General features: G+C 42.0%; 1 protein-coding gene across 1 annotated transcript in view; it reads left to right on the top strand.

The window, feature by feature from the left end:
• LOC142940120 (B-cell receptor CD22-like) overlaps window positions 1–15629 on the top strand; it is an 18013-nt gene extending 2384 nt beyond the window's left edge. Inside the window, exons 4-15 of the mRNA XM_076083031.1 lie at window positions 645–941; window positions 2399–2492; window positions 2620–2677; window positions 6743–6884; window positions 7007–7188; window positions 8078–8092; window positions 8615–8657; window positions 11567–11836; window positions 13563–13823; window positions 14703–14793; window positions 14896–14956; window positions 15049–15629. Coding sequence (XP_075939146.1) covers window positions 645–941; window positions 2399–2492; window positions 2620–2677; window positions 6743–6884; window positions 7007–7188; window positions 8078–8092; window positions 8615–8657; window positions 11567–11836; window positions 13563–13823; window positions 14703–14793; window positions 14896–14956; window positions 15049–15063 — 1529 coding nt within the window. The 3' untranslated portion in view covers window positions 15064–15629. The remainder of the gene's footprint in view (window positions 1–644; window positions 942–2398; window positions 2493–2619; window positions 2678–6742; window positions 6885–7006; window positions 7189–8077; window positions 8093–8614; window positions 8658–11566; window positions 11837–13562; window positions 13824–14702; window positions 14794–14895; window positions 14957–15048) is intronic.
• The last annotated feature ends 698 nt before the right edge of the window (window positions 15630–16327 follow it).

Raw genomic sequence — 16327 nt, forward strand, 5'->3', positions numbered from 1 at the left:
ACACGTCCTCATGGAGAAGGAGGCATCTATCGTTTCACCTCCATCAGCTCTGAGGACAGAGGGATCTACTACTGCAAGTCTGAGAATAAACATGGATGGATTGACTCTTCATCTCTAGTTATAGATTTCCAGTGTGAGTACAAAACATCAGAATATTAATACTTACCACTCATAGTCTGATTATGAGACAAGGGGCCCCTGACCACAGACATGCAGTAGGACCCAACACTTCTCCTGAACAGGAGCAAGACACACCGACTCTATACTTGTTTAGTGTCTTTGTTGTCGCTTTATGTTTCTTTGTATTCATTTAGTGTCTCTTTATGTTTCCATTATACACCAACAATAACTTCCAGAACCACGAGGGAGTAGACTACTGCAGCAACAAGCTGCCTCAGCCTGTGAGGTCAAAACCTGTTTTACCTTTCAGGAGAAACATCTGATCTGAGCGCTAAATGATTCCTGCAAGATGTTTAAAAGATTTACCAGCAGCTTCAAGAGTTTTATGCAGTTTTGAGTCCCAGATTCAAATATCACACATCCTTTTGTCAGACCACCTTCAAAGTCTGAAATGCTGCTACACACAGCCATTCACATGTTATTTTTACCTTATATTTCTTCAAATACAATTTGTGTTTTTGTAGTAACAAACTTAATCTCTGTTAACACGTCTCCTCCAGATGGTCCAAAGCTTCCCTCTGTGTCAGTGAGTCCCTCTGCTGAGATAGTGGAGGGCAGTTCAGTGACTCTGACCTGTAGCAGTGATGCTAACCCAGCAGCTAACTACACCTGGTACAAGGAGGATGAAGACTCACCAAAAGCATCAGGACAGATCTTCATCATCACTGACTTCAGAGCTGAACACAGTGGGAATTATTCCTGTGAAGCCCAGAACATGAGAGGACGTAGTAACTCCTCCTCATATCTGATTGCTGCGTCAGGTAAATCATCCTATGAAGTTATAACTCCACTTTAACTCTGACTGTTGTATCAGGTGAGTTTCTCCATGACACTAATCGTCTGAATAACAAACAGCATCGTCTGATAAGTTTATTCATGAATCAAACCTTCTAATAAGGTAAAGTATTGTTTATCTAATAGTGGTGCAACGGATCATAACACTCACGGTTCAGATCGTATCTTGGATCAAAATCACAGATCATCACAAAAGAAAAAAGGGAGAAAATTTAACTTTTACATCTCTGATCATGTTTTGCTGCTGATACTAATAGCCGATCATTGATGATCCATATTGTTGTTAGTTTATATCAGCTGGTCTACGAGGCTCCAGACTACATTTTTTTTGCCACCGTCCCAAAAATCATTTCATCCGCTCTGAAGTCTGTAAACCATCAAACATAAATGTCATCTAGTGTTTTTTTCATAAAAACACAATTCAAATGATAATGTCACGGGGTGTGGTGGAGGACTCAAACGCAGACCTGAACTAGAGTGAAGCAGGTATTTAATGAATACTTAAATCAGAACAGGACACTTACAAGAACACACAAGGAACCCACGGATGAGACAAGAGACGAGGGGGGAAATCCAGCAGGAGATGCAGGGCAGGCAGACGTGGGGAACAGGACAAGCCAACCAGGAGGGTAGACATGGCAATGATCTGGCAAAGACTGACCGAGAGGCAGGGGTTTAAATAGTGGCTTGAACAGGTGAGGGGAGTTGTGCTGAGGAGGGAGTGCTTGATTAGTGATCAGAGGCAGGTGAAGGGAGTTAGGCTGGTGCTGAGGGAATGGCTGACAGGTAGAGTGAGGAGGGTGTGGAGCTACACAAAGACACACACAGAACACAGAAGGCAAAGCCTGATTGTGACAGATAAGGAAATAAAAATTGTATTTTCTTTGATTAAAAGAAATCTTGTCATTAGTAGTTTTAATGATGTATTATTAGAGTTAGTGTAAACAGCTCATAATTCATCTCTAATATCTATTTATGTTGTAAAACATCTCCCACCAAAACTACATTTTACAGATGACATGTGAACACATCATGATAACTTTATAATTCACCTTCAGCCAGTACTCATGTTCACTGAGCAGAGCCTGAAGGCATCATAATGTAACTGAAGTGAACCTCCATTGGTTAGCCGTTAGCGGTGCTGCTAACGTTACTAGCTCTCCTCCTGTGGGTTTAAACACTGATTGGTTGTTTACAGTGAAACATTATCAGAGATCAGAGACTAGAAACACATCAATGATGTCCTGATTACATATTTTAATGAATATTGGAGGATAACGATCGTCAGTAAAACTTTATTTAACACTGTGATGGTTAACGTTAAACTGGTTCACATGAGTGAAGAACCGTGAGGGGGATCAGTACGGATCACAGATCGACTGGTCCGTGACACCACTAATATCTAATAACTGTCTGTCTCCAGTTCTAGATAAAACAACAATGATCATACGTAACACCAGGTTGACTCTGGTGGTTGTGATTCCGATGTCTCTGCTTCTCTTCTGTCTGTGGATGAGGTAAAACTACAAGAACTAATCCTCACTGATCTTTCACTTTGAATACTTCCTTTAATAGTTTTGGAGTTGTCATTAAATGTTTAATTTATTCATTTGTGGTATTTGTATGTTGTTGGATTCAATCCAGGAAGAAGAAAGCTCTGAGCTCCACCACTGAACCACATGAACCCATAGAGACTGTGGAGGTGAGAGAGAGATTTGGCCTCAGTGACAGAACTCACCAAAGGGTCATTGTTTGTTCTTATTATGAGGTCATCAAGATAATTAACACCTAACTTTATTATTAATCTTTATTTTTATGAACCACCTATGTGTATTTACCCTCAAACATTTTACAACCACGTTTACTACAAATGTTCTTTGTACCAAAGAGCAATTTAAAGGAAAGAGTCTCTAACTGACCCTCCGCTAGGCCCCTCCCCCTTGGTTAGTTTTTGCATGCCAGCATGTCAATAATACTTTTCAACAATATCAGTAAGAGATATTCCAAAGGAAATAATGGCAGATTTGTAGAATAATCGTAAAATATCAGAGAGAAGTAGACAGAAAAGACAACAATATGTATTAGAGCAACGTATCCTCAAACAACGGTTTGTATGAAATCCTTCGATAAGTTTCTTCTCATTTTTCATGCGTTTTTCTACAAAAACCAGCCACACGTGTCAATTTCAGCTCGTTACATGCACACAGTCTTTTCAAAACAAACTTCTGTCTTCACAGAAGATAACTTAGTTAGGTTTACTCAACACAATTACTTAATTAGGTTTAGGAACAGATCTTTGTTGAAGTTAAAATAACTAATTATTGGCCTTTGTGAGGCCTTTGACTCTCATCTTATCATCTCTCTCCATCAGTTGGACTCTGATCCTGAGTATGGGAACATCTCAAACGCTGCAGCACAGACAGAAGACTCAGAGGAGCAGGAAGACCGGGTGTGAAGGTCAGACAGGTTTCAGTCTGCTGCATCGGGAAAATAAAAACAACTCAGAATAACTTCCTACTTCCATTTCTGAGAAATAAGTTCATGTGGTTTTCTTCAGATGCAGTTAAACCAGAGGGAGACTCACCTGGATGGACACAGAGAGAAGTACACTGAAGTGGACCTATTTACCTTCAATATACAAAGTTATTATCTGAAGTCTTTACACCGGCTTCCTGTAGATCAAAGAATTAATTATAAAATATTACGGTATGTTCATAAAGCACTTAATGGTTTATGTCTGATCCTCTGCTACATTATGAACCATCCGCACTGTAACTTGTATTCCTGTATTTCATACCTGTCTTATTCTATTTCATCTTGTTTTAATTTTATTGTCTCTTGGCTCCTAAATTACATTTTTTAATTGTATTTAAATGTCATTTTATTTTTTTGCATTTTAAGTTTTATGTAAAGTGCTTTAAATTTCCTTGTTGCTGAAATGGGCTTTATAGATAAACTTGCTTTGACATGTCAGTTTTCGGCAACAGCGACATGTAGCAGAATATTCATAATGCATGCTTTATGTACCTGTGCAGGTGCATTATATATGTACATGATTTAACTTTAATATAATGAATGGCTTTTAAGAAATACTGATTGTCATCACGTCACATCTGTCTGAGCAGAGAAATCCATTAAAGTCTGTTCAACTCAGTTATTGAAGCAAAAACATACCTAAATACAATAAAAGTTACCATTAGATAATGACAGTTTTGTATATTTAAACATAACATTTCAGAAAACTTTAAATACAAACAATAATAGTCTTAATGTGAGTAATAAACTGGTGTAGTTTGATGGTGATATCTATGAGTTAATTATTTTACCCTATTCACCTGTAGTGTCTCCACTTAAACATTCTCGTGTACATTTTTGATCCAATGAGTGAATGAGGTGAGTTTTATTTTGTCATCTCTCTTCAACAGTTAGACTCTTGTCCTGCGTGTGAAGATGTCTCAGACTTAAAGACGTCACAATTAAAGGCTTTGACACATCGGGGACGTGACCAAAAGTTTCTTGAAAAGTCTTCACAAACCTGCAGAGATTCATTGACACAGATTTCTTAAAAAGGCAAAGCTGCTTCTCTCTCATCACTTTCACCTTTTGTCACAACCAGCTTTTTATGTAACCTGAAGGTAACCGTAGTTCTCCGACACATAAAGGGAGGAGCGAGCGGACGGGTATTCAGTTTGATGCAATCTGCAACCTCACCACTAGATGTCACTAAACCTCACACACCGGTCCTTTAAAGTCAAGAGTCATTTTCATAAAGTATTTTAAATGTATAAATATTTGGACCAACAAATAAATAAATTAAACTCACATTTCAGTTAGTTAACAGTCTCTAAAATCCTGACATCACACAGAATCACACTTTATTTTTTTGACATATTTTTTTAGGTTAACAGGAAGGTAGCCTCAACAAACAGCCAATGGGATTCTTTCATTTGATTTTGGAATTATTACAGAAAATAAACTCTGTGGCAAACAAACATTTATGATGCTAATCAAAAGATCTGTTGATTGTGACATTTCAAAAGTAATTTGCCAAACTCTGGTCACAGCAGACACAGGAGGGATTCAAAAACATATATACATATATGTATATATGTTTATATGAATAGTGTATGTATATGTATATGAGTAGTGCAGGTACTTACACGCAAAAGTATTCTTAAGTTTCGTTTTCCAAGCACATGAAAGCCGTGCCAGGTTAGAATAATCTTGCCTCTGTTTTGTAAAACTGTGCCAACCACAATCATCTCAACAGGTTATTGTGTTCTAGACCACATCCTCTTTAAGTTGACGTAGGTGCACAGTGTTTGATGAAGAGAGATGAGCAGCTATGGGTTTAACAGCAGCGACGAGCGGACTCGTCATCCTCTTTCTCTCCGTGTCAGGTACTGTACATTTACATTTAGTGCATTTATCACACGTGTTCAGTGAACTTGAGGAACTTCAGAAGGAGGTTGGTTTAGACAGTTGTTTCCACTTTTCCAGATTTGATGTTTGATGAGATGCAGTTTGTTGAAGACCTTTAACAGCCTGCAGATATTCACTTGTCTTCCTGTAAACTTTATTTAACACAGATCTGTTTTTCACAACATCTCACTGTCATTTTACCTAAACATTGACGGGCAAATAGCAATAATCTAACCTCATTATCTCCTGGTGTTGTTATCTCAAATAGTGGATTTTGGCTGATCTGAGATATCAATACAACATTCAGAGCGTTAATAAAGCAGCAAACAACTATTGTCTATGTAAAGATATAGAGGAGAAATGTTTATGTGAGCAGAGAATGAAGTCACCTTCCCTCTGTGTTGTTATCAGAGCTTCTCTGTGCTTTGTTGACGTAGCCGACAAGTTGTGTTTATGTGGATGAAAGTAATGACTGTATGAACATTAACATTATCTCTCTGTGGAACTTCCTCTAATCGTTCAGCATTTCGATGCATTCGACCACATTTAGAGTCTGTTATTCATTTTGAGTCTCTTTGTGGATGTTTCTTCACATTTTTGTAGAAGTTGTTTTTGTATTTGTGCTCATTGTGATTCTCTTCCTGGTTGGTGTCTCTTTGAGTGACATGTTGTAAGTTAGGGCCAGAGGGGCCAGAGATGCTGAAAAGTCAGATTTTGGGGTTTTAGAAAAACAAATTACATTTTTGTAAATTTAATTCACATCTGAAGTTTGTGTTTGTGTCGACCTTTGACTGTCAGTGATCTGTTATCTACATTTCACACTGTTCTCTCACACCTCAGTGTTCTGCATTTCTCTACAGTTTCCATTCACTCTTCAGCAGCTGACCACAGACAGAGAACCACAGAGCAAAGAAGACTCTTTTTCTCATGAACTGCACCCTTCTAATATTTAAACTTCAGCTGTTTGATCTTGTTCACTGTGTTTAAGTTGACAGGTTCAATACATTGCTGTTCCTTCCAACTGCAGAGATCATGTGTACATCGTTGACTCTTTCTTTACTTCACTACTAATGAGAGTGTGTCCTCTGATGTTGCTCTGAGTCTGACTGTGGTTCCTGATGTGCTCTGTGTTTCAGTGATACAGAGTCAGGATGACTGGGGAGTGACTTACACTCCTACTGAGGTCTGTGCTGTAAAAGGATCAACAGTGACAATACACTGCAGCTACACACACCCATCTAGAATACAGCACCATGATATCAGGAAAACATTCTGGTTTACTAAAGAGAAAGATGGTGAACCTGTGAGTCTGAGAACATACTCTGAGTATCGAGGTCGTGTGCAGTACAAATGTTCTGAGAAGAATTGCACTCTGAGAATCACAAACCTGAGAGAGAGCGACTCAGCTGAGTACAAGTTCAGGTTCATGACAAACCAACGAAATGAGAAATATACTGGTTCACCTGGAGTCACTTTGTCCGTCACAGGTAACATTTTAATTCACATGTTAATCATCTCCAAATGTTCAACATCTAGAAAACTAGAATATAAATGTCTTGTGTGAATGTTGACAGTTTAATAAAATAACATTTCTGTTCCTTCTTCACAGATCCAGGTCTCCAGCTGGAGGTGAGCAGATATGATTCTACCAGGTCGGAGCTGAAGTGTCTCAGCAGGTGTGTTCTGCCTCATCGTCCTTCCTACTTCTGGTACAAGAATGGACATTACTTCACGACAGGATCTTCTTCTCTTTTCGTCTACTTTGGTTCTTCAGAAAGCTATTCCTGTGCTGTAAGAGGATATGAGGATCAGCATTCTCCTTCAGTGTGTAAGTTTACTCCACTGTGTCAGCCTGTGGAGGTTCAACAACATTTCATATGGCGGCACCAGACTGGCACTGTATGTGACTTTAGAGGAACCAAAAATATTAAGCACAACATTCCTCAGGAGGTAGCGCTGTGGTCCACTAATCACACACAGTGTGTATTTAACTAACTGGAGGGATATTGAACTACTAGACTTAGCTGGAATAGACTAAGTATACTATTCAAGTTTTTACAAGTTTTATTTGAGCTGTACCTTGCCTAGTTCAGTGTTAGAACGTTCTGCAGTCTTTGTGTGTGCAAGCCAGGTGTGATTCGAGTTTCAGCTGGCCAATTGCTCTGTGATTGTGCTGTGAAGTGGGAGAGGCGTGGCTTCCACTCCTGGCAGACAATGAGCAATCAGTAGGTAGCTGTACTTAACCACTGCTGGTGGTTGGAAGCGTCAGGCAAACGAAGGCTAGGGCGAACAAAGGCAACAGGGCGACTTTTTCAAGCCCGACTTCGTCAAGCGAAGACTTCTCGAGCGTCTACTTACGGAGTTTCTATTTGTCTACCATGTGCTTGCATCCTATTTCTGTCCGTTCCTCTGCCCGGTGGTCACGTAGACATTGGGTCACTCCCAGGTGCCATGACCCCACTAACCTCATCTATCCTACTCTCTCAGCTCATGGCAAGCAAGTGGTGGCAGGGGGCCTCTGGAATTGTCAGTCGGCAGTGCCGAAAGCTGGGTTCATATCAGGCTACGCTTCCTTGCTCTCCCTCAGCTTTCTTGCTCTAACTGAGACCTGGATCACACCAGAAAACACCACCACAACTGCAGCTCTGTCAGATGTGTACTCTTTCTCTCACACTCTCAGAGCTGCGAGGTGGTGGTACTGGCCTGCTAATTTCTCCAAAATGGAAATACTCGCTTGTCTCATTTCCACAGTTCTCCCCGTCCTCTTTCTCTACACCATTGCTGTTGTGTACCGATGGCTCCGCACTCATCCTGCTCGGCGACTTCAACATCCAGACTGATAAGTTAGAACCTCTTCTTTCCTTCCTCTCCTCCTTTGACCTTTTCCTCTCCTCCTACCGACAAGGCCGGCAACCAGCTGGATCTTATGTTCACCAGACACTGTTCTACTGCTAACCTCTCGGTCACTCCCCTCCATCTCTCTGACCACTATTTCATGTCCTACTCCCTCTCCTCTCCCCCCTTACTTCCGCCAGTTAGCCACATGGTTTCTACCCTTTAGTCATCTCCGCTCCCTCTCCCCCGCTGATCTTTCCTCTTCTGTTACTTCTGCTCTCCCTGACCCTGAATCCTTCTCTCTCCTATCCCCTGATACTGATACTGATCTTCTCTCCACCCCTTCCTCTTCTTTGGAAACCCTCTGTCCCTTCACCTCCAGGCCTGCACGGCCAACTCCACCTCCCCCATGGCTGTAGGTCTCAGTGCGTACTGATAGACGGACCCTACGAGAGGCTGAGTGTAAATGGAGAAAAGGCAAACTCCCGGAGGACCTTCTTAACTTCGAATCTCTTCTTTCCACTTTTTCCTCCTCCATCTATTGCTAAAGCTGCTTTCTTCCGCTCTAAAATCCTAACCTCTGTTTCCAATCCAAAAAAACTCTTCGAAACTTTCTCTTCACTCCTCCCACCCCCTCCTTCTACTTCCTCCCTTATCCCTGACGATTTCGCCAACTTCTTTGACAAGAAGGTAAACGATATCAGGTCCTCCTTCTCTCAGCCCCCCTCTCCCTGTCCACCCTCTCCCTCTCTACCCTGTCCAGCTCTTCCCTCATAGCTCTCCCTCCCCTCCCCACGCCCCATCTTACCCTATCTTGCACCCTTTTCCCCTAACGAAGTCCTCAACCTTGTTACATCTAACCGCCCCACCACGTGCTCCCTTGACCCGATTCCCTCCCCTCTTCTTCATTCTATTGCGACTGAACTCCTTCCTTTCCTCACCCATCTCATCGACACATCTCTTGTTTCAGGATGCTTTCCCATGGCTTTCAAGACTGCCAGAGTCATCCCCCTTCTGAAGAAACCATCACTTGACCCCTCTGATGTCAAGAACTTCAGACCGGTTTCTCTTTTACCCTTTCTATCCAAAGCACTTGAACGTGCTGTCTTTAATCAACTGTCTTCCTATCTCCACCAGAACAGCCTCTTGGACCCCCACCAGTCCGGGTTCAAAGTGGGTCACTCGACAGAGACAGCCCTCCTTGCGGTGACAGATTCGCTTCACGCCGCGAGAGCTAGCTCTCTCTCCTCTGTTCTGATTCTCCTGGACCTGTCTGTTTGACATGGTGAACCACCAGATCCTCCTCTCCACTCTCGAGGGGATGGGCGTCTCAGGCTCTGCACGCTCCCTGTTTGCATCCAACGTGACAGGTCGATCCTACCAGGTGACATGGAGGGGGGCCGTGTCAGAACCACGCATGCTGACTACGGGGGTTCCACAAGGTTCAGTCCTGGGCCCCCTTCTCTTCTCGCTCTACACAACATCTCTGGGATCTGTTATTCGCTCGCATGACTTATCTTACCATTGTTATGCCGATGACACCCAGCTGGTCTTGTCATTTCCCCCCCGGTGAGACCCAAGTGGAGGCACGCATCGCTGCGTGCTTGGCTGACATCTCAAAGTGGATGACAACACACCACCTCAAGCTCAACCTGGACAAAACCGAGCTACTGTTCCTCCCGGGGAAGGGTTGCCCGCACCAAGACCTGTCCATCACCATTGACGATACCGTGGTGACGCCAACTCGGACTGCGAGGAACCTGGGTGTGACCCTGGACAACCAACTGTCGTTCTCAGCAAACATTGAATCGGTTACACGCTCCTGCAGATTTCTGCTCTACAACATCAGGAGGATTCGCCCCTTCCTCACTGACGAGACAGCACAGGTGCTCATCCAGGCTCTTGTAATCTCCCGCCTGGACTACTGCAACTCACTACTTACCGGAGCCCCGGCGTCGGCCATCAGACCTCTGGAGCTTGTCCAGAAAGCAGCAGCTCGCCTGGTGTTCAATCGCCCCAAGTTCTCCCACACAACTTCCCTTCTTCGTTCTCTACACTGGCTACCTGTAACAGCTCGCATCCAGTTTAAGACTCTGGTGCTAGCCTACAGGGCAGTGAAAGGAACAGCTCCTTCCTATCTCCAGGCCATGGTCAAGCCCTACACCCCCGCCCGACCTCTTCGCTCTGCTGCCTCGGGGCGACTGGTTCCCCCGTCGCTCAGAGGTCCCTGTGGCCGATCGACCCGATCACGGCTTTTTTCTGTCCTGGCCCCACAGTGGTGGAATGAATTCCCCACTGACGTCAGGACAGCAGAGTCGCTGCCCATCTTTCTGCGTAGGCTGAAAACTCACCTCTTCAAAAAGTACTACCCTGAGCCTTCCACTCACCACTTATTGTATTCGTGTTAGTTGGTTGCACTTATTGTATTAATTTGTTTCTGCACTGTACTTTTGCTCTGGTTTATGCTCTTAGATGCTTGTTTAAAAAAGGAGATGCACTTATGACTTCTGGTGACTAGTAGTTCTCTTGAATACCTATGTTGAATGCACTTATTGTAAGTCGCTTTGGATAAAAGCGTCTGCTAAATGACTGTAATGTAATCAGAGGGTCGGTGGTTCAATCCCTGGCCCCTCAGTCTACATGTAGAAGTGTCACACACACACTGACGCAACAATACAATTATAATCACAGCTGTAAACACACTGAAGTCTTCTAAGTTTTAAAGTAGACACAGCTGTTTATTCATGAATTAATGGTGTTATTAAAGGGAACTAGTAGAAGAAACATCATAAGAAAAATAATAATCAGATAAACTGTCGTTTGATTTCTTTTCTTTGTGTTTTATTGGAGTTAATTAAACATTTTTAACTGAGACAGAATGGAAACTGCTCGTCATTCATCATGTTTATGGTAATACATCTGAAAACATGAGTGCAGGATAAAATAATATGATTTTCATACAGTCTGTTTAGCTGACTCAGCTGAATTATGTACAGAACATAACTAGAAGTGATCAGCCAGCTGGGTGAAGAAACAATCAATAACTCCCTACAACAGCTAGAAGTGAGAGGACAGACTCAGCTAACGACACAAGCAACATCTAAAGAGAAGAATGTGTGGAGTTGTTGAACATTACAAATGATTAAAGGCTTCTTATTGTCAGTTTACACCAGCAGGAGTCTCACCTGAGACAGCTCCAGGATCAGCACTCTGGACATCTGCTGTGCTACATAATAGGGATAGTCTGAAACAAACTGAAATATTCATACAAATGCAAAATATTCTATGATAACATATTCTAATCTTTAAGTATGTTTATTAATTTCTCCTCCAGATGCTCCAAAGCTTCCCTCTGTGTCAGTGAGTCCCTCTGCTGAGATAGTGGAGGGCAGTTCAGTGACTCTGACCTGTAGCAGTGATGCTAACCCAGCAGCTAACTACATCTGGTACAAGGAGGATGTAAATCCAGACCCTCCTCCTCTCAGTGGAGAACCTCAGCTTGTCTTCAGCTCCATCCAGTCCTCTGACTCTGGACAGTATTACTGTAGAGCTGAGAACCTGCTGGGGACGAAGAGATCTGAATCCATCTCTATTGATGTGAAATGTGAGTGAAACAGTTTATTAAAGATAACAAACATCTTAAATCTGTCCAGTCTTTGCAGCAGAAGAGTTCACTGATCATAACTACTTTCTTCAGCTCTACTTGCTTCACATTCAGTCTGCTGTAATTCACTGAGCAGCTTCAGGACATTTGAGGGTTTTATGCCATTTCGAAACACAGATTCAAACCGTCACACATCCATTACACACCGTCACACTACCTTCAAATCTGAAATGCTGCTTCACACAGTCATTCACAGTTTATTACTCAATACCACTTGTTCTTCTGTATAAACACAATCTTAATTTTTAATAATCTCTGCTAACATGTCTCCTCCAGATGCTCCAAAGCTTCCCTCTGTGTCAGTGAGTCCCTCTGCTGAGATAGTGGAGGGCAGTTCAGTGATTCTGACCTGTAGCAGTGATGCTAACCCAGCAGCTAACTACACCTGGTACAAGGAGAACCAAACACGTCCTCATGGAGAAGGAGGTATCTATCGTTTCACCTCCATCAGCTCTGAGGACAGAGGGATCTACTACTGCAAGTCTGAGAATAAACATGGATGGATTGACTCTTCATCTCTAGTTATAGATGTCCAGTGTGAGTACAAACATCAGAATATTAATACTTACCACTCATAGTCTGATTATGAGACAAGGGGCCCCTGACCACAGACATGCAGTAGGACCCAACACTTCTCCTGAACAGGATTAAGACACACCGACTCTATAGTTGTTTAGTGTCTTTGTTGTCGCTTATGTTTCTTTGTATTCATTTAGTGTCTTTTTATAGCCTTTTTATATTTCCATTATACACTGTCACAGCCCGGCTCAGAGACTGGAACAAAACAAGGAGACAATGAGCTGGCGGACAAAAGTAGTAGTTTATTTGTCTCGCCAAAAACACGTAACCCAACGTTAACAGCACTTTCACAAAGACAACAACAACTGTGGTGAGCCCGTCAACAAAGGTCTTCCTTCCAGAGAGCCCGGCTGCCAACTGGAAAGGGTATTTAAGGACGAGCCACACCGGCACAGGTGAGGCTCATCCTGCTGACGATCCTCCACTCAGCACCTGTAACAGATGAAACACAACCGGCACCTAGTGTATGATAGGAGGAGGGTCGTCACAACACCAACAATAACTTCCAGAACCACATATAGATGTCCAGTGTGAGTACAAACATCAGAATATCAATACTTACCACTCATAGGCTGATTATGAGACAAGGGGCCCCTGACCACAGACATGCCAAAGGACCCAACACTTCTCCTGAACAGGAGCAAGACACACCGACTCTATACTTGTTTAGTGTCTTTGTTGTCGTTTTATGTTTCTTTGTATTCATTTAGTGTCTCTTTATGTTTCCATTATACACCAACAATAACTTCCAGAACCACGAGGGAGTAGACTACTGCAGCAACAAGCTGCCTCAGCCTGTGAGGTCAAAACCTGTTTTACCTTTCAGGAGAAACATCTGATCTGAGCGCTAAATGATTCCTGCAAGAGGTTTAAAAGATTTACCAGCAGCTTCAGGAGATTTTAGCGTTTTATGCTGTTTTGAGACCCAAATTCAAATATCACACATCCATTTGTCAGACCACCTTCAAAGTCTGAAATGATGCTACACACAGCCATTCACATGTTACTTTTTCCTTATATTTCTTCAAATACAACTTGTGTTTTTGTAGTAACACAATCTTAATATCTGTTAACACGTCTCCTCCAGATGCTCCAAAGCTTCCCTCTGTGTCAGTGAGTCCCTCTGCTGAGATAGTGGAGGGCAGTTCAGTGACTCTGACCTGTAGCAGTGATGCTAACCCAGCAGCTAACTACACCTGGTACAAGGAGGATGAAGACTCACTAAAAGCATCAGGACAGATCTTCAACATCACTGACTTCAGAGCTGAACACAGTGGGAATTATTCCTGTGAAGCCCAGAACATGAGAGGATGTAGTAACTCAACTTTACATCTGGTTGCTGTGTCAGGTAAATCATCCTATGAAGGGTATTCACTTATCACATCATCTTAACAATCCAGCTAAACTCAAGACTCACAGCAAACGCCTCCTTTAGCTCATTTCTGTAACCAGTGTAGCATTAAAGCATGGTTGTATTAGCAAACTTGCTAACTAGTCAGTTATATGCTAGTTAGCTGGCTTGTTTGCTAATTCCACCATGCTTTAATGCTACACTGGTTACAGAAAATGACCAAAGCAAAGTTGTAACTCATCCATTGATAGCATTGTGCTTTTGTACGCTGTACCAAGAGTGTGTGGATGAAGCATTAAGTATTATAGTATTTTTTCAGTGAGTCTGTTTAGTTTGTTTTGAAGTTAGCTCGCTACAATAGTCGCAGCAAAGGCAACGGTGCACATAAAAATGGCCGCCGGTCTGACCATCCAGCTACGTTGTTTTGAATGTGAATGTCCGTTCTACTCGTGTTTTATTTCAATGATGTGACGTTCAACTCAACTGCTTCACACTCACCCTGGAAGTCACAAATGGATCAAGAAGTTTATCATCTGCATAGAGCAGATCCTGAGGTTCTAGAGATTCTGTTACACTTTGTTAAACGTCTTGTTTTTGTCCTGTTGGTAACTCCTTAATTCATCTTCCATATATAATATATATTTTTGTTGTTTGTTTTCTTTCCTATGTAGCAAATTTGGACTACAATCTAAATTTCGATGTGCAACCCTGTCGTACAGTGACAAATAAAACCCTTGTAACCTTGTAAGATACATTTCATATTATGGGGCAAAAAAAGCAAGCAAAAGTTGAGGTTATACGTCTTCATTTAGAATGCTTCTGTCTGAATATCATTTTATTTTAAATGATCAGTTTCTAATTGTTCTGTTTGATCAGTTTCTCCAGTTTCATTGACAACAGTAGCTGTTGGATCAACCACTGCTATTTTCCTGGCTATCATAATCCTCGCTGCCTTCCTATTTATTAGGTGAGCAGTTCAGCTTTACTGTGATTATATTCAGTAATGCATCTTACAATCGCTCAGTTGTTGACTAACTTTATTTGTTTGTTCATTTATTGTTCTATCAAGAAAAAAGAGGTCCTCGACACAAACCAACCAGTCTGGAGACGGACCAGACAACAGCGCTCAGGTGAGGAAGAAGAGCTCAGGTGTCTCAAAGACTTCACTTTAAAGCACATTTGAATCGTCATGTCTTCTTCAAGTCTTTATGTCCCAATTTAGAATACCTGGCTGTGAAATGCAGACTGTTCTACTTGCTGAGGGAACTTTCTGCCATCCTGATCACAGCTGTTTGGTGGTGCTTATTTCTTATCTTTATTCAAAAGCATGTTTTAATTTGAGAGCTTTGCTGCACGTGGAGACGCCGGACCAGCGCCTTGAGCTCGGACCCACGACCTCGAGAAGGATTAGTTATTTTAACAAGACTTTATACATTTTGAATTGTTTTTATTGTCTGCGCTGCTTGTGGTTCATGTTAAATGTTATTGATATTATGATGTTATTGATTATTGAAGGTTTTGTATTTCTGCCTGAATATGTTTTTTGCATGCCTACAGATGACTATAGCTGGGCCTTTTTTAATTAATATTTTACATGTTTCTCTATGTTCAAAAAAGGCCATTTGTGGAGAATCTAAAGGCCCCGAGGTAACCGTGGTAAATTACCTCAGGCTTGAACGCACAGTGATACGTTTGGGCTCTAATGAAAGGTGACATGTATGTATCCTGTATTCAGATTCACTGTAAGTATTGCTCACAGAGTAACTGAATGAAAATAAACATGGTGCTTTTTCCCTTCTTGAATCTAAACTGAGTGAATGTAAGAGTCAGTGGGAGACGGCGAGGGGTTCTCTGAACGCCTTCGGATGCGTACGATATTTCTCCTTTACCTGTTGCAGTAACGTCTTCTTTCAGACTAGTAGAGAGAAAACATCCAAAATACACATTCAGCTGTTTTTCAACAGAGAAAGTCAACAGTTGCCAAATTTCTCCTCAGCCCAAGGAACCAGTGTTCAGGTCCTCGAGACAGAGAGAGGAAGCTCCACTCTGAGACCTGAGGGAGAGGAGTTCAGCTCAGTATCACTTCTTCAAATACAAAACAGGAAGCTTTGAATGGAAAAGTATTTTACCTGGTACGACTCTGACTATCACAGGTACAGATGAACACAAACCAACACAGTACATTTCAACCAGCAGATAACAGCTTATCGTGTTTTTAAAAAACATCTGGCTGTAAGAGGAAAGCGATTTATTGTTAATCTGGAAGCATTTAATGAAAGATCGCAGGTGCCCCGAATAAGTCAGCTGGAGTCCAGCAGGTCGTCTGTAATAAACAACTTTGCTGTGATTAAATTGCAGTAAACGGTTAAAAAGGATGCCGAAGTAACTACATAGTGATGCCGATTTGTAAAAAGTCTGAATTCATGCTTTGTCAGGTATGTCGACGAGACGACAAGCAAACTACTTTTAAAACGCTTGTTTTCTGAATGGAGCTCTGTTCG

The sequence above is a fragment of the Anarhichas minor genome, unplaced genomic scaffold (genome assembly GCF_050575085.1).
Source record: "Anarhichas minor isolate MPS153535 unplaced genomic scaffold, ASM5057508v1 ptg000114l, whole genome shotgun sequence".
NCBI classification, from domain to species: Eukaryota; Metazoa; Chordata; class Actinopteri; order Perciformes; family Anarhichadidae; genus Anarhichas; species Anarhichas minor.